This window comes from Mercenaria mercenaria, chromosome 11 (genome assembly GCF_021730395.1).
Source record: "Mercenaria mercenaria strain notata chromosome 11, MADL_Memer_1, whole genome shotgun sequence".
Taxonomy (NCBI): Eukaryota; Metazoa; Mollusca; class Bivalvia; order Venerida; family Veneridae; genus Mercenaria; species Mercenaria mercenaria.
Window position 1 is genome coordinate 49,026,173 of NC_069371.1, and position 27,210 is coordinate 49,053,382.

The following is a 27,210-nucleotide window of genomic DNA, read 5'->3' on the forward strand; positions in this document are numbered from 1 at the left end:
TTCGCTCTGTGCTTCATATTTTTCTCTGAAGATTCGATGAACATCTTTTCAATAAGGTGTATCCTTAAACATTGATATATTATCTTTTGTGGAACCACATCTTTCATGTTTCATCCATCTTTTAAAGGTAGATTTGAATACGTCACTCACAAAAGTGTTTTACCAGATTTTATTTATATTGATTCTTCAAATGTATTGAAACATGATCGAAAATGTAATGATTAAACAATGCTAACTGAAAGAATATGATTTATATTACCTGTGATCTACAGCCATGCAAGTGTTGCACCCAACCACGTCATGATTCTACAGTTTTTAAAGTTGTGTAACTGACATTGTTCTGTTAATACCTTGACCAGCTTCCTTATACAGGAGTTGATGCCTTTTCAATGCCGAAAGGGTTGAGTGTAATTTCAAACTCTCTGCACAGTAGTACTCCTGACAATCTTCGCAATATTTCTCAGCTTACTTGTTAGCTCGAAATTTCGAAGAAAAAAGTAGAGCTATTGCACTCGCCCCAGCGTCGGTAGCGGTTACAATTTTTGATAAAGTCAAATATCTCTGTTTTTATCAAAGCTATTGAAACATAAAATAGTTATTTACTATCAATATCTACACTTGGAGAGAAACATTCCCCATAACTCTAATTTGAATTTTGACAGAATTATGCCCATTTGTAACTTACTTGAATGTTTTGGTTAAAGTTTTGATATAGTCAAATATCTCTGTTGTAAAACCAGGCGAAACAATCCCCTTAACTCTGATTTGAATTTTGACAGAATTATTCCCATTTTAAACTTAGATTTGTTTGATTAAAGGTTTTTGATGAAGTCAAATATCCCTGTTTCTATCAAAGCGTTAGCCTTAACACTTAAAATAGTTATTATTTATTAAAGTCTTCACCAGCAGAAACAAACGCCATAACTCTGATTTGAATTTTGACAGAATTATGCCCTTTTTAACTTAGATTTATTTGTTAAAGTTTTTACTGGCAAAGCTCTAATTCAAAGTCAAACACTGAGAAAAGTCCAGCGCGCTGTGATCAGACAGCTCTTGTTTTTATCTTACTGTTTACACGCAGAACATAAGATATCAAAAGTTTCTTGGTTCTTCTTGCCTTTTCTAGTTCTTTTTCATTTAATCGTAACTGAGTGTCCAAAATGTAACTGATTACTCAAAGAGTGTCAAAGTCTCCTTAAGTTAGGTCTAATGCTCTGACCCCAGACAAGTTGTTCAGTATATTGGTGCCATAATACCTTAGATTTACCTTAATTTTATGTCTTACTTAATATGATCTGGTATTTTTTCGCTAATGTTAGGGCCTTTTTCAGCGGGGATTTTATTTACATCGTGTTGTCTAACTTTTTAAAAATAGGGTAAGTGCGAGGTTGGCATGCCCTAAACGCTTTTAAACCCAAGTTTCCTTTATTATTATGTTACAGACGGTCCAAGGCGGTGCCCCTATTTTCAACTTGTTTTCTGTCTGTCTTGTAGTAAGTGTTGCGTACATTGTCTTGTTTGTTGTTGGCGTTTTTTCCTCCTTCTCCTCACTCTCATTATTGCACCCCCCCCCCCTTCTTCCCCCATCCTTACCCCTTGCATTTGCACTCCCTTGTTTTGGCATACTTTCCCCCTTCTAAGGCGGTACACGATTGTTTTCCTATTTATGTGTGATTGTGTGTCTACAGCGGTACTCAGAGTGTTTTGTATCTACATGCCTGTTTATCTATGTTAGTCAGTTGGGTGTGGTTGTGTGTGTTTATCTTTGGTACATGAATGTCTCCGCTGTTGTGGTTTACGTTGTAGTGCAACTGTGATTAAGAAACGTAGCTTTGTGTGTTCATCCTTGTCCTACTTCTCCCTGGAACATCCTACCAACTCCCTTTCTATCCCTTGCCACCACCCCCCCCACCCCCCTTCCTCCCACTCTGTCTGAACTTTGCATTAAATGTAAATGTACTTGTTAAATTTTTGAAGCAGCCCGTCTGTAATTTTTTTCCGTTGCAGCTTCATTTTGTTGTGGGCCTGCTTTACAATGTTTACAAATACGTGGCTCTGAGGATGTGTTGTAGTGCTCTAGGCTTCCAAGAAATCTACCCTTACCTATTATCTTTTTATCTAGACTTTATGACAAGTTAATCATTTCATCGGCGCTCTAACCGCATTGTCAATTACCCGACCTTCACATAGTCACGCAGCCTGGAAGTGTTATCTATATTTTCGAAAAATGTAAATGGCAGAATATTGATATATCATCTAATGGAGGTTATGTAAATATTCAAGTTGATTGATTAAACTAAAATAATTATTGTCATTCAAAGTTTGCGTTTGATTAATTAAACTGAAATAGTTATTGTCATTCAATATTTTGTTGAAGAGTAAATGCAAAGTTTAATAAAATGAATTACAGTTGTAATGCGTCTGCTAAAACACGCGATATAATGCAGGAGCAGCATGAAACCAAAGTTAAAATAGAATGTTTGCTAAACTCCTATTTTTAGCCTGCTTGAACAGTCTTACCTAGGGTCGGGTAAACAGATATTTATCAGGTGTTGCACGTTCAAACTATGGTCCTCTTCATTTCCCCGATAATTTGAGGGATTACAAAGTCATTCAATAAAAAAGATATATCCCAATTCAAATACATGATATTTTTAAATTAGAAAACAGTGTATAGTTTCCGACCTACACCATTTTTGTCTTCAAAATCATCTAGTATTTAAAATACAATCCAGCAACATAATAAATTTGCTTTGAAAAGCGGGTTGTTAGCATTGTAAAACGAATTTTTGACATATATTTTTGAAACATAAATCAAAAGTTTACAAGAGTTATCTTTCCTGTGGTTATTGCAACATTGAAAGGTCAGGACACTACTTCTTCTTCCGACCTGTCAACTGTTAAGCATTTTAAAAGAATTGAGAATAGGTGATGATCATGGAAGATGCTTTGTTTTAATTTCGGTACGTTTTAAAATACACTTGCAATAACAGGAGATTGATAGTAAAAAATGCATTTTTAAGCCCTCTGAAAATGCAATAAAACATGTAATATGATCGTCACCTTTGCTTAGTTCATGTTTAAAGGTATTGACTAACAGTTGGCTGGGGCCGAGTATATGTCCTGACCAGATGTGTCTGTGATAGAATGCTACAAATATTTACTGTTTTCAACTGGAGGCACAGATAGAATTGCACCGAAGAAGTAAAAAAAAGTCGTTTATGTTTTAACTGACCCGAAAGTAGGGAAATACATAACAATGGAAACAGGTGTCAGTAAGCTATTATATACACAATGAGTACATTAGCTATTTCGACTTTTATGGATATGATAGAGCATAAAATACCTGAAATAACGCAAAAACTGTTCAAACCACGTGAGTAGTAAAGGGTGATGATATGGCACCGGTGCTATATCACTTCCAATACGGTGCCATATCATCATGCCGTGCCATAGGCCCCATTGTGAACCAGGAATGATATGGCACCGGTGCCATATCACTTCCAATACGGTGCCATATCGCCATCCAGCCCATCCGTTGCTAGGGACCGCTATCCAGGGTGCCAGATCACCAAGCGGTTTAGTGACGTCATCCAGGGTGCCATACCACCATCCAGGGTGCCATATCACCATCCAGCCTATCCAGTGCTAGGGACCGTCATCCAGGGTGCCAGATCACCATTTAGGGTACCATATCACCACCCCATGCGTTGCTAGGTGCCATATCACCATTTAGGGTACCATATCACCATATAGGGTACTTTAAAACTTTACCAGTAGACAATAAGAGAAAAGGTACTTTCCTTCGTAAAAGAGTAATAGAGTGCTGACCTTCGTGTTGGGAAATTTTCAGAAAATCTAGCGTCCTAGTTCTTGACGTGCGGTTTTCGGAAAATGATAGCTAAAGATAGCGCTGTATTTTCTAGTAGCGTAAAAAAGCAACACTTGAAGTTTAATATTTTTTCTGTAAAAATGTAGCAATAAGTAGTTTATAACTCAATACAAACGTTTAACAAAATCGCGGTTGTGATCCCTGTGTGTTGATAAAGATAATCAGAATCACCTTTACACTTAACTGGAAATTCTTGCAAATTTATTAAAAAGAAACAAGGTCTCAAAATTTCAATGTAACGTAGAACAAGAAATTCTTGTACTAAATCACTAAACAATTTGCCCCTAAAATATTTGCTCATTTTCTATTTGTTTTCAGCCGTGTTCCGTTTATGTACTTTGTCTCTTTTTGGAAGCTAAGCTTAGGTGATGGTAACTCGAAACTCAGCAAGCATTTATAAGCATATTTATCAGACAGCTTAATGTATGACCCATTTAATAGTGTACCTCTTTTGAAGAGTATTCAATTCCTATGACTTAAATTTTTTTCAGAGGTATAGGTTCAAGCCTAATTGGGACCAATGTTTTCCCTTATATTCCTTCTAAAGATACATTATTGATTTATTGTACAAAAGTGAAAAAAATCATTTGATAAGTAATTTCTTGCTGTTCAAAATGATTCTACCTGTGATACAGAAGGGGCAATGTTTGACATCTTTAAAAATACTGAGTTACAAATGTACCTACGGAAAATGTTCTCCATATTGCCTTTACTCTTTAGATTGCATATTGTGAAGGAAATGTAGGTAGGGTTTACTTATGCCCCCAAGGTTATTTTTGAATGAAGTGGACAAAATGTAAAACAGTCCAAAAAGTCTCGGCCTTATTTTGTTCAATTTTGGAGTTAGAATTCTGTCTCATTAAAATCTTTTATTTGAGGCACTCTAAAAATAATATTCACAGTTTTATTTTGTGTTTTATAATTGTTTACCAATAGTTTGATGTTTCTTTTACAAAAATTAAGTAACGTTTTGGACGGTGGTCATCATTTTGAAATTTGTCTCTACTCGAGCTTGATTAGATGTTTACAAAATTTATAATAAAAAACGACACGATCAAAGTTGTTTAAATTTAGCATACAAGTCCCTCACTGGATATAGTATATTGCTGTAACATTGTTTAGAACATTTGAAATATTCGCCATTAGGTGGGTCATACCTTAAGTTTTATGAAGATATGCGGTCGTCAATGCATCGACAACATAAGAGGCTTGGAATTTTGACCGATCTGACAGCACATGCAAGAAATGCTTACATGTTAGGAAGGGTGTAAACAGAATTTAAATGTGCAGTAGTGTCCTGCTAAAACCTTATCAAACAGAAAATGGCGCGTGCCTTCTTAATATATAAGTTTTCGTTAAAAAGTGTATTTACATATAGAGTACTTGAGAAGGGGTGGTACTTTTTCACATGAAAAACGTTGGACATTAATGAACCAGAAAGTTGTATTGATAAAACTTAGTGTTTACTTAATTGAAACAGTTTTAAATATGACTTGCTAACATGCGTGGATGCAAGTCATTTTTTGACAATCCGTTATCACCCTAAAGAACATAAGGAATAGACTCCGACGGACTTAATCATTCTGACTTCAACATTTTAAGCAACAAATCATTCATAAGTGTTGAATGAAAATGGTATTACGACAGAAAAAGTTATGTTATTACTTAAGAGAAACTGAGAACGGTGCAGTTTATGTATGCAGTGAGCAGTATTTTCAATCTACAAAAATGATGCAATGTCAAGAAAAGGATCGTGCTATGTGTATCATGAAGACGACAAGTCCTTACGAGATGAAACGTTTGGGAAATATGAAATCAGAGAACTTTATTGTGAAACAATGGGATCAACAATCTACAGAAGTGCTCTTCAAAGCAAATTGGCTGAATAATAAATCTTCTTCTAGCCACTGGGTCTAAAATTCTTGAAGAGGTCCACCCCCGAGATCATATTTGGGAAATTGGAATGAACATGTGAAATTCAAATGCAATGCATCTTAAGAGGTGGAATGGAGGAAATAGATTTGGATCCATCCTAATGGCTATAAGGAATAGGCTCCGACAGACTAAAACATTCTGACTTCGCATTCTAACCATAAAGGTGGAAAATAGCTAGGCAGTATTCCTGACAATGGTAAATTTTTTATAGTGATATAAAAGATATATGTAAAGTACATCACAATATATCGATAATAAAAGCGCAATACAGTAAAGTACATCTAGGGTTTTCGTCAGACACTCGAATAGAATTATTCACAACCTAATTCAAGAACAGGACGGACTTAAGCATGGATTTCTCCATCTTCCACACTGGCGATGATTACATGGACATGTTTTCTGAAAGCATAGAAGTGTCTCCGCGTAAAGTACAAAGACATAAGAAAAACAAAGACAGACTTGAATATAAATTTCTCTATAAGGATGTACATGCTCCGAAAATATATGAGTAAATATCATCCTAACATTAAACGTGAGTGATATGAACTAAACATTGTTAAATAATTGTTAACTATTGTTTTTGTTGTAAACATTGTTTTGTTGTGAACATTTTTGTCAATATTGTTTTTGTCAGTATAAATAAATATGTAAAACAGAATATATTGTCATTATTATTGAAACCATCATGGAAGAAAGTAATTTACTTTTTCAACATCCTTGCAATATTTTCATTTCTGGACCAAGTGGGTCTGGTAAAACATAATTTGTCAAACAATTGATTGAGTTTAAAACGGATGTGTTTCAAACTGTACCACAACAAGTGGTGTGGTGTTACAAAGAATGGCAGTCTACCTACGCTATGTTGCAAGAAAGAGAATGATCTTATATCAAGTTTGTCAATGGCATCCTAGACGACGACGACGAGGAGATTGTCAGCGATACCAGTATTCCTCCTTTGGTGGTGTATGACGACATGCTCAGCGATAAAGATGAAGAAAAAATCATACTTTGGTTTACAAGAAAAGGACATCATCGTAATGCCAGTGTGATTTATATCACACAGAACATGTTTCAACAATCCAAAGCAAACAGAACAATGAGTCTGAATGCGCATTACATGATTCTGTTTCAAAATACTAGAGATAAAGTATTGGCAAGTCAAATTCAATTGCCACATTTACTCCAAGCCTACCGAGATGCCATTTCAGTCCCTCACGGATATTTAGTGATTGATTTTCATCCAAGAACTCCCGAGTCCTACAGAATGAGAACAGATATCTTTCATCGCTGGGTGACTGGAGGAAATCGAGATCCTGTTGTGTACACGGGACTAGTATAAAAGAAGAAATCATAGGAAGAAGGTATTCACTTCAAGACAATTCGTCATGGATTATACACCAAATTCTGTCATCAGAGCCTTGGAATCGCCCGGCCAGGAGAAAAATCTTCATAAAAGACATTAGTTATTACAAGCGGGTCTGCATGAAATGATCAAATGGTTTACGTTAGCAGCCAAAATCATCATACAGAAAAAGATTCAACTGCCTAAACAGACTTTGAATTTCATGAACAGAAATCAACAAGAGATTCAACAGTTAGCAGACGCCAATGTGGATGCCGAAACCAAACGTAAATTGATACTGAAACCAGGAGGCAGTGGATTTCTTGGAGGTGTTATGATTCGAAGTCTACTTCGTTGGGACGGTCAAAAGACTTTGAGAAAATTTGACAAAGATGTCAAGAAAAGATCTGTCAAAACGCCAGCAGCCAAGAAACGCCAAAAGAGACTTGCCAAATCACCAGCAAAGAAAAGCAAATTACCGTTGAAAGTCAAAATACAAGTCAAGAAATCGGGCAAGACCAGAGAGAGAACACTTCCAGCACCAATGAGAAAACTCGATGATCGGTTTGTGACTGTAAGACGAAGATCTTCACCAAGACAACACTCGCCTTTGAGACCAGTCAGTCGTGTCTCTGATGTGATTGATCAGACAACACCAGTCAGATCTGCTCTCTCACCCATCAGTATCATGTCTGGATTTCAAACTCCAAGTCCCATGCCATCGAGATCTAAGAGTACTACCCCAACCTCTGTTCTTAATACTCCTAAGTCAAGATTTGATAAAGTGGTGGTGAATCAACATGATGGTTTAACCTATTTGACTCCAAACGGTAAATGGACTGTAAGCAAATTAACACCGGGAGAAACTTCGTTCTCGCCTCCGTCCCGAAACTCAACCCCAAGATCGTTTTTGTCCAGTACTTTGTCTGGAACTCCATCTTGGGCAAGTTTACCTTCTCCCTCATTTACAGGGTATCCGAGTGGAATGTTGGCCCAACTTTCACCACTGAATCGACAAGTATCTACGATTAGATCAGGTTCGATCAGTGATGCAACAAAAACAGACTTTGATGCCCTGTCGCCTATTTAAGCCCGAGCATTCACAGAAACAACATCATTTGTTGTTGGGACAGCCATAAAGATGGCAAAACGTAAAACACCGTTGATCAAGAAACATGGGACAATGATGTTAGCTTTAGGCAAGGCACAACCTCAGTTTAGGAAAAAGCTAATTAAGGAAGCCCCTAAAGATCTAACCAACTGCGTGGCAGAGTGCTGCCAAAATGTTTTAAAAGGGAATGTATCTCTATCAGAGGCTCAGAAGTTGCATCCAAGGCGTCAACAACTTCGGGACTTGGCAAACAAAACGATTCCGATCCAGAAGAAAAAATAATTTCAAATCAGAAAGGAGGATGTCTGCCACTGTTAGCTTTATCGTTAGCGCCTTTGCTCAGCAACAGTCTTGGAAAATTGATAGATAAAATATGAAGAAGATGGCCATTGTTCCTTTTAAAATGCTGGATGAGATGAATCGCTGGAAAAAGAGCAATAGCAACGTCCAAGATTACCACCAAACCCTAACATCACACAAACATCAGAGCTGCAGAAAGACATGGGGTCTGTACTTCATCGAGAGGATATGTCTGAAAGTGAAAAAGCTAAATTATACGGTCAAACGTTACAGAAATAAATTTCAACTGGCTCATAAAAAGGCAGTGCAACCGTCATCAAAATTTCAGCAACAACAACAGCAAACTGTACAAACAGAGAAAAAACCTGAGACTTTGAACGATCGAATTATAGACAGTGTGCCCGTAACCATGCGTCGTAAAGCCAAACTTCTTCAAATGTTGGAAGACCATCCGAGCATGAGTTGGAATGCTCAGGGAAATTTAGAAGTCAACGGAAAACCTATTCTTGGATCTAATATGATAGATTAAGTCAATGATGTCCTAAGACAACGTAAAGGATCCAACCCAAGAGGATGGCAAGAATTTTCTCGAGGTCTGAGAGAATCTAATGTCCCTCAGGAATATGTTGGCAACAGACAGCGCTGGTTATGGATGCAGAGAGACAGTTCCGAGGATGAAGAGGATGGGGATGAATTTTTTGAGACCAGTTCCTACTTACCACCTACACCAGCTAAGTCTATAAAACGTGAACCCAGAGCTTCAACGTCCCAGTCTTGGGAGGCTTATTAACATGGACAGTAAAAAGGAGGTAGTGCTTCATAAAATTTACTATGATCCAAAACATCCTGCAGGATTTTCGGGCATACAAAAACTGTATCGGTCAGCTCGAAAACAGATCAAATCTTTATCTTTAGATCAAGTCAAATCATGGTTGCAGGAGCAGAAAACCTACACGTTGCATAAACCTATTCGTCGAAAATTTAAAAGACGTCAAACAAAGGTGGGAGGCATTGATCATCAGTGGCAGGCGGATTTAGCAGATTTACAGAGGTTAATGAAAGACAATGATCAGTTTCGTTATTTGTTGTGTGTCATTGATGTCTTTTCAAAGTACGCTTGGGTTGTTCCAATTTATAATAAAACAGGTCAAACTTTGATTCAAGCGTTCGAGTCTATTTTGAAAACTTCAGGTCGATCCCCAAAGTCCTTGCAAACTGACAAAGGGTCTGAATTCAAAAATAAAGACTTTCAGAAGTTCTTAAAGTCCAAACATATTCATTTTTTTACTACGGAAAATCCTGAAATTAAAGCAAGCATTGTTGAAAGATTTCAAAGAAGTTTGAAAAGTCGCATGTGGAAGTACTTCACACATGAAAAAAAAAACACGACGTTTCATTGATATTTTAGATGATTTGGTTCATGCCTACAATCATAGTTTTCATCGGAGTATTCAAACAACACCCGCATCGGTAACTGAAAAAACAGAACCTGAAGTATCACAACACTTGTATGGATCAAAAACAAAATCAAAACCTATCTCGGTCAAAGTGGGCGATTTAGTTCGCATCAACAAAACAAAGCGAACTTTTGACAAAAGGTATCTCCCAAACTGGACCAAAGAATTATTCAAGGTCATTCACATTCGCCGTTCTTTGCCATCAACCGTTCAGTTAGAAGATTTGGGTGGGGAAAAATGAAGGATCATTTTATTTGCCTGAAATTCAGACTATAAAAGACAAAGATATTTACGAAATTGAATCAGTCCTTGCTCGTCGCACAAGGAAAGTGGGTGGAAAAAAGATCAAAGAAATTAAAGTTCACTGGGAAGGTTATCCAAAGAAATTTGACAGTTGGATTCCAGAAAGTCATTTGGTATAAAAGACTCTACATTTTGACAGGATGTCTCAGTCAGATTCGGCTAGCGTGGAGGTGGCAGACAATACTACGACGCTTTGTAAAACCCGTGAGCCAAAAAATCGACTCACTTACATGTCACAGATTTTTGCCATTTATTTTGTGCTGGTGGTTTCCATCATTCAACTCTGTCTGAAATCTGAAGATAGGATTTGGTTAATTCTGCTCAGTAGCACACTTGGTTACATTTTACCTACCCCAGGTTTAAAATTCATAAAACAGCCTACGTTGCAAAGTCTAGCTATTGGTCACCAGCGATGAATTCGTTTTACATAACGGTGCTCAGTGACAGCTCTATGGGCATGTTTTCTAACAATACCCAGAGTGAATTCAGGACAAAATTACCCAAACCCATTCATGTCAATAAAGATGATTATGAAATGGCTTTGGTCGAACTCATCATTCCTTCTCAAATTGTCAATGTGACAAAGGAGGAATCTCAATTTCAAATTGTTACAATGCAACACAAACTTGGCAAGGAATTTAGTAAATTTCCTTCCAGCAAGTGTAGGAAAATCAATGATCAGTACACCTTTCATTGCTGCATCAAATCTGGAGTATATTCTTCTCCGGAGCATCTCATTACTGAAATCGACAATGCTATTCAAAAAGAACTTGATGACATTCTCCATAAATTGTCCATGGTGTTTCATATTGGTTATTCCAAACCAAGGAGACGTATCAAATTCAATTCTAATACATCGCATGTGGGTATACATTTCCATCCTAGTTTATTACTTAAGCTAGGGGGGAAAAGTCAACATCTGGGAGATGTATATCCAGGGGATGAAAATCCTTTTCCATACGGTGTGGATTTGAATGTTGGCACTAATCATTTATTCATTTATTCTGATCTGGCAGATTTTACTTTTCTTGGAGATACCGAGGCACCAATTCTTCGTGTGGTTCCATTTGAACCGAGCAAGAAAGATTCAAATCATGTTCACGAAGAATTTGTCAATTTGCATTATGTCCCCATCTCCAAATCCAGTTTTGATGAAATAGGTATAAATATAAGGGGTGACACTGGACAAACCGTTCAGTTTGTTGGTGGCAAGTCTATGGTGAAGTTGCATTTTCGAAAGAAATCACGACTAAACTTATGATCACAATGTATCCCGTGTATCGTGGTGTTCCACGCCAATATGGTCATGGACTTGGATCTATCTTTAAATCAGCTATCAAAACAACTTCTCCTTTTGTAAAACCCATTGTTAAATCAGCACTTAGGGCCCTCAAACATGAAGGTCTGGGTGCAGTCAAAGATATCATGTCAGGAAAAAAATCCAAAACAGGTGTTAAAGTCTCGTGGAGAAAATGCATTAAAGTCTGTTGGAAAATCAACAGCTTTATCCTTGGGAGAATCTTTGATCAAAACTATAAAAGGTACAAAACCAAAGTCTCATAGTCAGTCTTCCTCTAAACCTCATCGAAGAAGGACGTTGAGACGTAGTCACAGAAGGTTCAGACATTCTAGACCTCTCGATATTTTCGACTGAAAAATATGATGCAACACGGTTCTTGCGAGTGTAGCAAAACGGAACTTCATGTTTCTGCTGTACCTCCAACCATGTCAGCAATGCAAGATGGACAATGGACGGAACATTACCCGATTTCGGCTTTGAATAATTCAGCGCCCATCGAATTTATTATTCCTCCACAAACGGAAAAATGGACAGACTTGAATCAGTCCTATTTGCACATCAAATTCAAAGTGCTCAAGGCTGATGGAACAGACATGGAGGCTGCCACTGAAACTTCTGTGGTCAATAACTTTTTCCACAGTATGTTCAGTAGCATTGATCTGTATGTGAACAATAAACTGATTTCGAGCAACTCACACACCTATCCGTACAGAGCCTACATCGAAAATATCCTGTCCTACAACAAAGAATGTAAAGACACACAACTGCGGGCTTTTGAATTCTGGGATAAAGATACAAGCACTCATATGCAGGATAATACACGAGCTGGAGCTAATGATGGATGGAAACGTCGCAGAACTCGTATTGCCGAAAGTAAATCCTGTGAACTCATTGGAAGATTACATCTGGATTTATTCCTACAAGAGAAATACCTCCCCAATGGAATTGAAATACGCCTCAAGTTGAACAGAGCCTCCACCAACTTCTGTCTCATAGGCACCACCGAAGGAAAAGTTGATATCCAGCAAGTGGGATTCAATGTGAGAACGGTTGAATTACTTCCTGTGGTGGCCAACGATTTGAATCAGGCCATTAGTCAGCATAACATGAAGATCCCAATACGACGCGCTGTAGTGAAAACATTCACGATCCCCGATGGACAGAGATCTACGATTGATGATCACTTGTTTCTTGGACAACTTCCAAAACGACTCACCATTGGTATGGTGAGAAATGCAGATATGAATGGAGACCACCGCACCAACCCGTTTGATTTCAGACATTTCCGTCTGTCTAAACTAGAAGTCAGTATCGACGGGAAAACCATTCACAACAAAGCCTTCCAACCAGATTTTGAAATTGGAGAATGTTTGCGATCCTACATGTCACTCTACCAGGCAACAGGAGCTCTTGGACTCAACAGGTCGATTGGATTGTCTATGACAGAATATAAAAGTGGCTACACTCTCTGGGGATTTGATCTCACCGCAGATCAAGGTTGCGACGAAGGTCAACTTCACCCTATAAAAACGGGGAACCTGAGGATAGATCTTCAGTTTGCACAACAACTTCCTAGCGTCGTGAACGTGATAGTGTACGCAGAATTTGACAATCAAATTGAAATCAACGGATTGAGAGAAGTCGTCACAGATTATTAAGCATGGATGGTCATGCCTATGCCAGACAACTCAGAGAAGATGCTGAGAAAGTAAAATACCAGGAACCGATATTTAAAAGAAAACTGAAGAATATGCGAGACACCCTAAACGAATGTGTTGTGGACGAACTTCAAACACTCATCTTCGATGAAGTGCATAAGAACTGTTATGGATGTATTGTGGATCATCCCAGTCAGTTACAGCATCAACTGCGTTTGTTCACATCTACAGACGAGTGGGTGGAGTTGTACATTGAAAAAGCTCTTAATCAACTGAATCTTTACAATGTCATGGAAAAATGGTATCCAGAACTAGAGCTCATGGACGTGCATGGCAGTGAGAAAGTACAAGCCCTGCATATGTGGGTAGATATAAGGGACAAGTTAGCCCGTCATCAATCAGATCCACGGGAAAGCTGGATGAGTATATGGGCAGATCGAGTGAAAGACGCCTGGAATCATGAATATCCATGAACTTCAATACATCTTGGATAAATCGTTTATATTGAGAACACTCAATGGAGAAGTGTGTCCTAAGGATCATCTACCGAAACAGAAACCCTGTCATGTGAAAGCTTACATAGTGAACACGCATGACTCAGATAAACCTGGAGAACATTGGGTGGCTATTTACTTCAGAGAAAATACAGCCATCTACTTTGACTCTTATGGATTACCACCCTTAGAGGAAGCTATTCGACCCTTCTTGGACAACAATACCCGAAGCTGGACTAGGAACAACATACGACTTCAAAGTGGAAGCAGTGCCATGTGTGGTGTTTACTGCATATTTGCTTTGGACGCTTTAGCCAGAGGATATGATTTAGAGACTATATTGACTATCAAATTTCGTTTAGAGCCAAGATATTGGCATCTTAATGACAAAGATGTAGGAACTTGGTTCAAACAATTCTATGGACACTTGTATGCAAAAGCTAGATCACTAGCTAAACCTGAACATTGTCAGTGTTGTACAGCAGATCAGTCCGATAAACTTGCTTTAGCTTTGTTTAAATTGTATGTGTTAGACCATGATTATTTGTATCCTTAATGTTCTTTGTTAATACAGTTACTTGTTCAATAAAAAAAAATGTGTACACAAAATATTCTTGTTTTGTTATTTTTTCCCTATCCAGGGGTAGTAGTAAAGGTGCCATATCCCCATCCCTTAAAAAGACCAGTAGTCCTGGTCTTTTCTCAACTTAGCCATGTAGATGTTGGTCCTCCATGTAAGATCAAATCTCATTGGCTAATATATTGATTCTCTATCTGGTCCGCGCGATCCCTATATAAGCAAGTACATTGGCCTACATTCCATCATTCGTTCACAATGGAGTCCATTGCCGAGCAAATTGAAGAGCTGCAACAACTTGAAGCCAGAGCTGCTGTTCTTCAGAACAGTATCCTCTATACACTTACGCGGGAAGAAGAGAGGTGGAGGGACACCCAACGTATAACGAATATGGCGTTAAGGATCATCCGATCCTTAAGAGATAGAGAGCAGTCGAGACGGGCAGAAAAACAGAGAATGGAGGAGCGATACATGGGTCGGCGCTACGTTAGGGTGGTCAGGGTTCACCCTTACTTCCAAAGGGCCCCTGCTGATAGCACCACTGAGTAGAGATGCTACTCAGAAATACGACGGCCCTTTTAAGGGCCACTCCATTTCTTTTACGAAAGAAAGTACCTTTTCTTTTATTGTCTACTGGTATATAATTATAGTACCCTATATGGTGATATGGCACCTAGCAACGCATGGGGTAGTGATATGGTACCCTAAATGGTGATCCGGCACCCTGGGTGGTAATAAGGCACCCTGGATGGTGATCTGGTACCCTGGATGACGTCACAAAACCGCTTCGTGATATGGCACCCTGGATGGCGGTCCCTAGCAACGAATGGGCTGGATGGTGATATGGCACCGTATTGGAAGTGATATGGCACCGGTGCCATATCATTCCTGGTTCACAATGGGGCCTATGGCAATTACAGTGCAGACTGAAATCCTACAAACTTCTCTAGTCATCATCATCATGCTTTGAAGGAGTTGATTAACACCAGCCATAAAATGTAAAATGAACTGTATTTTGACGGAATCACAAAATACAGAAGATCATTTATACAGGTTATGAACTGGTTTTGAAAAACATTTATGTTTCATCCTTTCGAAAAATCATCAGATTACACGATGTCAGAAATGTTTTAAAACTTCGGCTTTTGTGCCGTTTCCTGTTAATTCCTTTATGTTGTAGGTAGATTAAATGATCCTACAGCAAACTACTGTCTTACAAATGTGTTAATTCCTTTGCTTTGCGATGATTTAACACAAACAAAATTTCAACCTGGCAATCGCGGCCGTCTCATAAGAGTTACTGTTCATCTATTGCACTAACTTCACGAACATAATTTAGGTAGGAAAAACAGAACGGCAAAAAACACTAAACGTTTTTATCTCGGGAACGACATCTATAGCTGGAGCTTATAATCTGACTTGATTCAATTACGCTAGCGATGCGGTAGCCATTTTGTTTTTACTCATATCTGAAATGTACTAGCAGGATATGGAATATATCCTGTCTCCACGTGGCGTCTATTGACCGGTAGAAATACAAGATTCTTGTATGAGGCAAGATAAGTATTTATATTACAGTCCTTAAGGAGTTCTAACATTTGAACAAACAGACTGAAGTCAACTACTTTACAAATATATTCATATACGATAAATGTTCCGTGTTTCCGTGAAACTAATGTTTGACTGGAGATCTGTGACCATGTAGAATGTAGAATCTGTTTGGTCAGATGGTTATTTTGATTATTTAGCATTATTTATAGCATAAGTTTGTTAGAAAGAAATATCCGAGGAAACAATTTTTAAAATGGCGGATAAAGAACTACACCGCATCTTGACGGTAGCATACTGGGAAAGATATCTGACACATGGTTTCGATAGAATGTATTTTAACATAAGAATTACATTAGAAATACGTTCAAATTTCAAGACTTGAAGGAAATATATTCCTATTTTATCAACACATTTGACAGGAGAATATTTCTTGAACCACATTTAATGTTTGTATCTTGTATATGAAGGTCATACAGCCTGTTTGTCCTGCTTTTTTGACTGGAGCCATATCTATCATACTGTGAGATTAAATGTATCTTTCAGAAAATAGTGTCAGGGGTTTGATTCAACGTAAAAAGTTCAAGGTCAGGTTTGCGCATTGATCATAATGACCTTCTTATTTATTTCATTGGTTAAGTTGAATGAACCAAATAAAATCAAACACGCTATGGTATCTTAGTAATTTTACTGTTATAATTATAATTTATCCATCGTATTAGGACTGGGACGATTACTCGGTTAATCGGATCCGATTAGATTACTATGTAAAACCGCTAATCGCTCTCAAACAATAAACATCACAAATTGTACTTTATCTCTACAAGGGGCCGAGCTCCCAAATTTGTATAAATTTAAAAGACAATGTTATAATGTTGCCACAGAACAGGTTTGATGAAGATCAATGAAGAGGTTCATGAGAAGAAGTTGTATAAAGATTTTCGTATCTTTACCTGTAACTGCACCTAAAAGCAGTAAAGTAGACCCATTTTAATCCCCTTGAAGAGTGTTGTAGACCAAGTTTAGTGTAATTCTGGCCTAGTTTCAAAAAAAATATTTATAAACTTCTGGGCCATGAACTCGGGACCACCCGCCGATACTAATAACTCCACCTGACCCTTCCGTTCGAATGAGCTAAGAAATAATTTTAAAGACACTTACCCACAATTAAACAACAACAAAAAAAGAGTGTTTTTTAAATATCAGGAAATTATTGCTGTATATTTCTTAAGAAGGCTTTGAAACTTAGTTATTGACAGATTATAAATTACGGAAACACATAAAAATAAGTTGCTTTTACTGATTTTTTTTTCATTCAAAATTGAAAAGTGTTTGGAATGGGGGTATCTTAGGTAAAATGCATTAGTTATAAAACTTTATCCCAGTCCGTGTAGTAATGGTAAAGACTGCAAGAAAATATTTATTGACCGGGTTTGATTTACGACTCGGGCTTGTCTTTTTTGTTTTCTTTATTTGGCATTTTAAAGTCTGTTATGATCTTTCATAATATAACCAAACTTCAATTTTAAAGCTACGTTCCATGGAATCGCAAACAATCTTATCATTTGTCTATATTTATTATGGCTTCAAAGTATGCAAATCGCAGTTTTTTTTTTAAATTCCATTTTCTTACTTTGTAATCGCTTATTTTCCTCGAAGTACTGAAATCTATTTTTATGAAATTCATGTAAATAGTATTCTTTACAAGTATATTTTTAGATGATTTAGAATATCAAACTCAGTGCTTAGTTAGAAACTGCAAAATACATAAGATGTATAATAATTTTATTTTTGAAGTTTTCATTTGCCACAATTTTGAAACTATAAACAATATTATCATATTACTTCTTTTTGAAATAAATTTCCACGATGTTCAATTATAAACAACAATTTCTTTTTGTAATATATTCAAGCTGTAACGATACATGCGCATGATCCTATATTGTGATGACCTGTGGCCCCAAAACTCTACAGGGGCCAGGAATTTTGCTGCTATGGTGATAAGGTTAATTGCTTCAGAAGTAAGCAGGAGCCCTATTAGTTTCTACCAGGAACACTTGGCTAAAAGAACAAACCGTAATCTTAACTTACGATAATAAATATGTTCAGGTGACAGCTCATAGGCTCACAGATAACCCAGTATTAAGTCAGTAAGCAAACAAAGTGGATAAAATAATCTATATTTCTTTAATTTAACTGTACTCTACATGTATTAAAGTAATGAAGTAGTGAAACCATCGATACTAGGCACATGACAATTTGAGCTAGATATGCTGTGAAGGTCCTTACATTTTCAAAATTTAACCCAACTGTATCCGGGACATTTATTATTAAAAATATACATATTTTTAAATTTCTTTTCGAGAATACAATACCAAGATGTGGAAAAATAATCTAGGTGACATTGAATTAACTTTCCATAATGGATATAGATCTACCTGATAAATCAGCTTCTAAAATAAAACCAAGCTTTTCCACTGGTTCCTTAGATTTAAGGACATGGTTTTTTTTTGCAACAGACAGTAAAATTTGCGAATTATGCTAACCTTGCTTTTGGAAAAAAAGAATGCATTTCATAAAAAGAAATGTTCTTGTTAATTTATTGCTTGAGCAATTTTCAAGCACCTGGTTAAAACCATTTGGTCGCTGTGAGAAAATAAAAAGCACTGCCATCTGCATCCATATAATGCACAGGCGACTGGAATTTTTCACATGAATAGGTTAGTTTATACTAAATTGTTTTAGTTCGATTTTGTTCTTCTATTATATACAAATAGCTTTTGGCATAATACCATCATTATAACAGTATCGAAAGATAACATAATTGATACAAAAATACAAACAATTTAAAAACAGTTTTCTCATGTGACCTGTAAGGTAGATAAGACCAGAGTCGGCGGAATAGTATTTACACGTTAGCCACTTTGATGTTGTTAACAGATCCCTTAAGGGTTCATGCACTATGTTTGAATCTAAAGACCAAGATATGACTAACTGTTTGGCAATTTTAGACTCTCATTTCAAAACACTATTTTGATTGAGGATTCAGATAATTGTGCTCATTAAAATACATTTTATATAACATTATATGATCATAAATTGCTTATAACAAAAATGGGTGATATCAGCTTTAAGTAATCGAAAATGAAAAAAGAGATAATTAATGTTACAGGAGAAAATACAGACTTATTTTGCTTCAAAGTTACCAGTAGCAAGATTTCAAAATCTAACGGAACAACCAGAGGTCGGACTGCTACTATATTCTTCAAAACATGACTAATATTAAGGATAAACCAATTGAATCACATAAACGTACATTCTTTGGAGTTAAACATAGATTACCATTACATCCGTTAGCGCTAAGTAATAATTTACACGTGCATAAAGTTACCAATAACATTCAAGCAACGGCTACACAGTCATACAGGTCATGATGCTAGTTTCCTGCATAGGATACTAAAATTGTCGAGGTTTAAGTGTTGTCTATGAAACATTTTTTGTAGCAAGCTCTTTATCAGTAAACAATAAATAAAACAATCACGTAGGCCAGTTACCTTTATAATTATTCAAACAAGAGCTCGTAGAACACGAAATGCCCTCTCCCCCCTAGCCACGCCCCCCCCCCCCCTCCCCCGCCTTGATGCATTCAGTAATTGCACAAGAAACATAAATGTTTTGCTCACTGTAAACAAATGTTCTACTTTTCTGGTTCAAAGTGGCCTTGATTTTTGACCTATTGACCTCAAAATCAACAGGGTTCATCTGCTGTTCATGATCAATCTTTCTATTAAGTTTCGTGATCCTAGGCCAAAGCGCTCTTAAGGTATAGTCCGAAAAGGGTTTAACTGTTCCGGGTCAATGTGACCTTGATATTTAGCCTACTTACCTCAAAAGCTATAGCGGTTATCTTCTGATCATGACCAATCTCCCTTTCAAGTTTCGTGATCCTAAACCCAAGCGTTCTCAAGTAATCATCTGGAAACGGTTTAAATGTACCGGGTCAATGTAATCTTAACCTTTGACCTACTAAACTCAACATCTATAGGGGTCATCTGCTGGTCACGATTAACCTCTCTAGTTATCATCCAAAAACCGTTTAACTGTTCCTGGCCAATGTGACATTGAAATTTGACCTAATGACCTGAAAATCAATAAGGGTCATCCGCTGGTCATGACCAACCTCCCTATCAATGTTTCTGGCCCTGGGCCTAAGCGTTTCTGAGTTATCGTCCGGAAACCGTTTTAATGTTCCTGGTCACTGTGACCTTGACCTTTGATCTACTGATCTCAAAATCAGTAAGGGTCATCTGCTTGTGATTACAAACCACTCAATCAACTTTCATGATTCTAGGCCCAAGCATTCTTGAGTTATCATCCGGAAACTGTTTAACTGTTCATGGTCACTGTGACCTTGAGCTTTGACATACTGATCTCAAAATCAATAGGGGTCATCTGCTGGTGATGACCAACCTTCAAACAACTTTCATGATCCTAGGCCTAAGCGTTCTTGAGTTACCATTCGGAAACGGATTAGTCTACATTCCGACCGACGACCGACCGACCGACCTACATCTGCAAAACAATATACCCCTCCTTCTTCGAGGTGTGGGGGGCATAAATATTTATGCAAACATAAATGAAATTTCCTATCGAAACATTTGAACAAAAATATGAAACGCTCTAAACATCTACTTAACTAAAATTCTTAATGCTACTTATACAGCCCTGAAGAATAAGACTCTGTTTTGCAATCTTATAAAGAACAATATTTTGAGTCAAACAGTTATTAAAAATTATTTTTTCAATTAGAACACAACATGTCCTCACATGAATTTTCCAGGCAGCCTTTTCAGTATTTGCAAGTTCTCTTTGCCGAATGTATGTAATTGACTTATGTGTTAAAATGCAACTAAAAGAGAATTGCCTTAATGTTTTATCTTAGACCAGGTGACAGTTCAAGAAGTGAGTTCATTCCAACTCGAATATTTGCACGCTATCATCACTTCTCCAATTTGGAACATACAAACGGCCACTGCTGCAGCAGAAGCACAAAACCTGTGGTCCTGGTAGATCTTTCTCAATAACAACATTTTCAAATTCTCCCCTTTCGTTTAGAAGAATAACGTTTTTGGACGAAAATCCACATGCAAAAACTTCTCCATCATATGCAGCTGCTAAACCATGAGCATATTTTATTTCGGCTGTAACAGTATTAAGGACATGGCCACTACTATCAAGACAAATAACACCTTTACCGTTGCTGAGGCCGTCGGTAGCAAATATAGTTTTGTTATGTTTACTTACACATATGTTATGAATACCGTTTACTACTGAATCAATGGTTATAGTTTTCAATATGTTTCCGTCCAGGCTGCACATGTATAAACATCTGTCATCAGAGATATAGAGTATGTTTTCAAAATATGATATTCCCCTACAGCCAAAGCTGAAACTAAGTTCATATTTGTAGAACAGTTCACGATCTATTTTAAAGATTTCAACTTTTTTCTCGTTGTCAAGACAAACTCCTATTTCTTTATCATCTAAGCAACACATATCCCATGGCTCAGTCTTAAGATCATGATGATCTATAACCGTCAGAGCAATACCATCGACCAGTTTAAGATTTTTATTGTTTCTATCAGCGAACACTATCGATCCATCTGAAAGGACACATGAACCATACACATCACACTGATCTGCATCTGAATCTAACTTTATGTCAACTGCACCTTTATATTCAAAGCTATAGGGCATTATGTTGATATACCCGAGGCACATTCGTTCTTTACTGATCTCCTCAAGCATGGGATCTAACGTGAAATGAATTCTTCGACCAAGTTTGATCTGACCAATGTCATCGCTTGCTGCTTCAGTTGTAGCAATTTTGTTTCCATTTAGTTTCATAGCAACAAAAGCTTGAGAGTTATTCTCGACTGTAGACTCAATGAAGCCTTTTGTTGTTTCGAAAGTCTCCAGTTCTCTTTTTATGTTGTCAATATCTCCGTTTATTTTCACCATAAGTTTATCGTATCGTTCTTCAACTTTGGAGATCTCTCTCTGCCTTTTTTTATCTTGTCTTCAAGTTTCTTCGCAAACGTTTTGATGGTTTCTATTTCCTTATGTTTATTTGCTTTTAGAGCAGCAACTTCGTCGCTAAATGTTTGAAGAAATTCTTTAAATTTGCCTTCGATATTTTTCATGCGCTGTAGAAATTCTGGTATGACGTTTGCCCTCGACTCCACAAATTCAGGTATGTAAAAAACATCTTGACATATTCTATAGAAAAAGAGGTGAATTGAATTAAATATCAATAATAAATTAATAAAATCGTGTTTTCTACGGATGTAAGTTACCTCTATTTATTCGAGTTATTGAATGGCTATTATGATTTCATCGAATGGCTAAATGCCATATTATGACTAATTCCACCGCCTGCATGATTGAAAATATGATGATTTATAACTTATTTTTCATTCGAATCATTTGCATAACAAGTTTATTAATTTGAATAACTGAATCGCTTATATGGCACAACTGTGATAGTTAACACGTAAAACTGTTCATTTGATGTAAACATATGAATCATATTTTTTATGACTGTCCCCAAGTTAGCCAGCCCGCCAAACTCAGTAGGGAGAGCGCAGATCTACAGATCGCAGGGTCGTCAGTTCGACTCTCGGGCGAGGCATACCGGGTATGTTCTCCGTGACGATTTGATAAAAGACATTGGGTTCACCATCTCTGATTCATGCGGGAAGGTTGACAATTACTTGCTGATAACAGGTTTCTACCGGTACAGAATCCAGGAATTCTGGTTAGGTTAACTATCCACCGTTACATAACTGATAGACTGTTGAAAAAATGCATTAAACCCAAAACAAACAAACAAAATGTCCCCGAGTTGCAACAAGACAGGACACACCTATCAAATATGCACACAATCTCAATAATTTATAATTGATCTGGAAAAAAAATCATGTTCTATTTGTTTTCGAAGATTACGGTCAATATTATGACGATATAAAGAAAACAAATAAGAGAATGAAATGGGTTTAATACAGTCATCATATTTCTTTGGCATTTTGCAATACAAGCGTTTAGAAATATTTCGTGTTTAATATTTCTAATCGTTCACGAGCGTACAGAAATCAGAAATCACGAAATTCAAACAAGAATTTTATCAGTTACCTGTGGTCAACTGCAATACATGTTCCACACCCAATCACGTCATGATTCTGACAGAACATGTCCATAGTTTTAAAGTTGTGCCTCTCGCATCGTTCTGTTGGCACCATACGTAATTGTCCACTCTGACCAGCTTCCTTACCCAGGAGTTTATGCCTTTTCAATGCCGGAAGTGTCGAGTGCAATTTCAAGCACTCTGAACAGTAGTACTCCTGACAATCTACGCAGTATTTCTCAGCTTCATTGTTTTTATTTTGTTCTTTACACGCAGAACATAGCATACCAATCTTTTTTTCGGAGGTGTTTCCTACAACACCGCTTGAAGCCATCCTTTTGATTTTTTCTTGCCTTTTCTAGTTCTTTTTTCACCGTTATTTATGTATATAAACGTAACTGAGTGTCCAATACGCACCGTATATCACGAATAATCTTAAAGTGTGTTCTAGATATTCGACCTTCGCATTATCACACGGCCTCAAAGTGTTATCTGTATTTTCAAAAAATGTAGACGCTAGATTTCTTAGAATCGTTACTTGATATTTCTTCCGGGTATAGATATGCTGGTCTAAGGGAAGTAATGTAGGAATTTGAATTGATTGATAAAACTAAACGAGTTATTGATATTCAAATGCGCATTTTGTTCACATATGTGCTATTTTGTTTAGCTTCAAAAGGTAAATGCAAATGTTAATGTACTACAAGGTATATTTTAAACAGATATACATTAGGTGTTGCACGCTGACCTTTATTTCAGCTTTAATATCTTGCCTGTCGGTTGTCATAGTTGTCTTCATTTTATTTTTAAAAAGTTCAAATAAGTAAAACATACAGTCCAACCCTGTATACCCTATTTATGTATAATAGCTATTGAAACATGATTCTGATTTTATTTAAAGGATATTTTAATGGACGAATGCCACCCCCGACACTCACTGAATAAGCGTAAGCTTCTTTATCTATCATGACCCAGCTTTTGAAGTATCCACTAACTGTAACACAACGCCCTAAAAAGATAGTTCTCAGGCCCCTTATTAGCACTCACTTTTCTTATTTGGCAGTGAAAAGGGGCTTGTATACAGTTCACAATAAAATCCTCGGCAATCTCGAATGTTTGTAAACCGTTTATTCAAATTGTTGAATATTGTTTCTATAATTGTATAACAGTTTAATGATCATGCAATAACAGCATAATCTTCATGAATTATTTTGTATATGTAAATCTGATAACGCGTAAACGTCTAACCTATAACTAAGTTATATGTTTTTCGATTATCGATTAATGCTCTTGTTTTAAAAACAGAAACTAACCAAAAAAAAAAAATACCTTCATAATTAACCGACTTCTTAAGGTACTTCTGCCATCTTGAACTTCGAATGACCTTCACTTGCGGTGTGAAAAGATAGTGAATCAAAACTTTCAAATGCAGCCGTTCCATAGCATGAAACAGCTGAGTTTGCAAGACCTCAACAAAATGTAGCTGATAAAAAGTAAAACTTAAATTCGGAAATAAACAAAGTAGCTATTTTACCTGCAATTTAGCGTTTATGGATGTTTTTAATTTCTTTATTAAAAATCATGAGTAGCAAAAGTCAGGAGAATTACCTTACAGAATAGAACTAATCGCATTAATTTTTAAAATATGTTTTTAAATCTGACCACTGCATTTATTAAAACGAAAATACATGCTGCCACTTTCAGCATACATAAAAGTAGTGCATCGTCTGAACAAGATGTTTTTCTATTTACGGTATTCCAAAAAATTGTAAGACAACTCTCAGAGGTAAGGTGGACAGGATTTAGCAATGGTCTAAAATTCGTTCTAAGAATTGTGCAAGTGTAATAAAGGTTTAATTTATTATACTGAAATTGATGACACTTTCTGCGATTATGACAGAAATTGCTAAACGTAACTTGTACACACATATGTAATTGTATATTTATAAAGTGTACATATAATCTTTAAATCGTCTTCGAAACATTTGCTTAATCACGATATATATTCAAATATTTTTCGAGAAAATTGTGAAACATCGGTCCACTATATTTCTACTTTTTGGTCCCGGGACAAGTTAGATCTTACTGAAAGCATAGACGGGTTTGTCGGAAGTCGTGGGGAATACTCATTTTGATAAGGTGGAATACATTCTTCAGTAAAGAAATCTCAGGTAAAAGAACAATCATATATTTGATTATCTGAAAAAAAGAATTTTTTTTTAGACCTTACTGAAAGCCAGCATAGACGGGTCTGCCTGAAGTGTAAAGGAATTTTTATGCGTTTCATGCGTCGTAAACTCACAAATGTTGATTTATCCATGTTTTATACAATTTGAGGTTTATGAGGCTCAACTTAAGCACCATACTTTAAAGAAAATTCAGTTTATTCACCACGAGGTTCAAAAATGCACGGGAGTCTCGTGATAGTACATGCCTTTAATTCCACATGGTTGAAGTGTAAACAAATAATTATTTGCTTCGTTTAATTTCTCACGTTAACGATCGGACATTTTATGATATTGGAATAATCATGGAACATTATATACATTTCAAGTTGCAAGTCGGTTGCTTTCTACAGGACGTAATAGTGAAACAAGTATGCATTTCTCCTTCTTCAGCAATTTCACTCTGGTGAACATTGACATTGTTTACAAAGAGAAATCAGTTTTGTGTCATTTTGATAAGGTGAAATACATTCTTCAGTAAAGAAATCTCAGGTAAAAGAACAATCATATATTTGATTATCTGAAAAAAAGGGGAAAAAAGAAAACAAAAGAAAAAAAAACACAACAAAACATAGCGGTGTACTTTAGAAAAACTCTGCACTTGTTTTGCGCATAAGAATGTTAAACGACATTTTCTTGAAAAAGGAACACACGCATTCATAATATTTAGTATTTCTTTGATTCGAAAATACATATTTTGTAGCAGTTTGAGTGGCATATGGTAAAATGAACAAAATCCTGCACCGAAAATTTTCATTTATTTTCTTTCAACGCACTGTGGAGATAGGGTTCAGCGTGGTTTTCATACTCGCAAATTTACCTACAGATATATCTTTTCAACATTTATTATTTATTTTGTGTGTCCTTGCATTTCCCAAGCTGTTTCGAGTTTTCTATTTTTTCTTCTACAACTTCTCTGGACACTTTATTCCAGATGGTACCAACAGCCACGAGGGTATGAGAGGAGAGAGGCCAGTACTCACTTTAATCGTAATCCCCAAGCCACTGGTAGCATTTTCACGTCGTTCGTATGTCGTGGCTAAGGAGTGAATCCACGACACCCTGTACTCTTGGCGGGGTGCTCTACCACTTTTCACCGACATTCTTGATAAAGGGATAATTAATTTAAAGGGAAAGGAGGTGGAAGCAAGTATATTTATAAATTTTCCGATTAGAGAGACTTGGAAGTGAGTGAAACTATTTTTTTTATTACGTAGACACAACACAAATAATGGAAATTTATAAACTAATCCGCCTTTATAAGCGCATATATGTTTCCCATTCAACACACTTTTGATGAAATATAACGACCAAGTCTGTGTCAAGGTTTCAAAAAATATATAATGCGTTAGATAATGTTTGCCATAATAACATTGTTATCTTGTATTATATTTGTGCTGTGGTCTTTTGTTTCACTTTCAATAAATGTTACCTTCATTAAAGCAAATGTCCGTAGCCTGGTGGTAGACCGCCCTGTCTTTATTGCGGGATGTCATGGGTTCACATCCGGGTCTAAATAGCTCAGTGGTACAGTGTCCGCTTTGAGAGCGGGTGGCCAGGGGTCCGATCCCTGGCCGCGAAATACTAATGACGTGCAAAAATGGTACTGGTAACTGCCTTGCTTGGAGCCCAGTATTTAAAGGGAAAATAAGCCAACGTAAGTATCTGTTACAAGATATCTATCTTTTTCGCACAAGAGCTTTGTACCTCATGTTGTATGTTGATTATATGAGACGTTAAATAAAGCTTACCTTTACCTTTGTTTAAGTACGTTTAAGTCACGTTAACGACATCTTCTTTAACTATATAGGACAGATTTCTATCAACCATGCCAATAACAGGAAGCGGGCACAATATCTGGTTTATTTTATTGAGCCGCCGTAGA

At 36.7% G+C, this 27,210-nt stretch overlaps 1 protein-coding gene across 1 annotated transcript in view; it reads right to left on the bottom strand.

Moving 5' to 3' along the window:
- The window catches only part of LOC123534205 (E3 ubiquitin-protein ligase Midline-1-like), a 46,860-nt gene extending 23,301 nt beyond the window's left edge, over positions 1–23,559 (bottom strand). Inside the window, exon 1 of the mRNA XM_053517394.1 lies at positions 23,109–23,559. Within this exon, the coding sequence (XP_053373369.1) occupies positions 23,109–23,434 (326 nt within the window). The 5' untranslated portion in view covers positions 23,435–23,559. The remainder of the gene's footprint in view (positions 1–23,108) is intronic.
- Between the last annotated feature and the right edge of the window lie 3,651 nt (positions 23,560–27,210).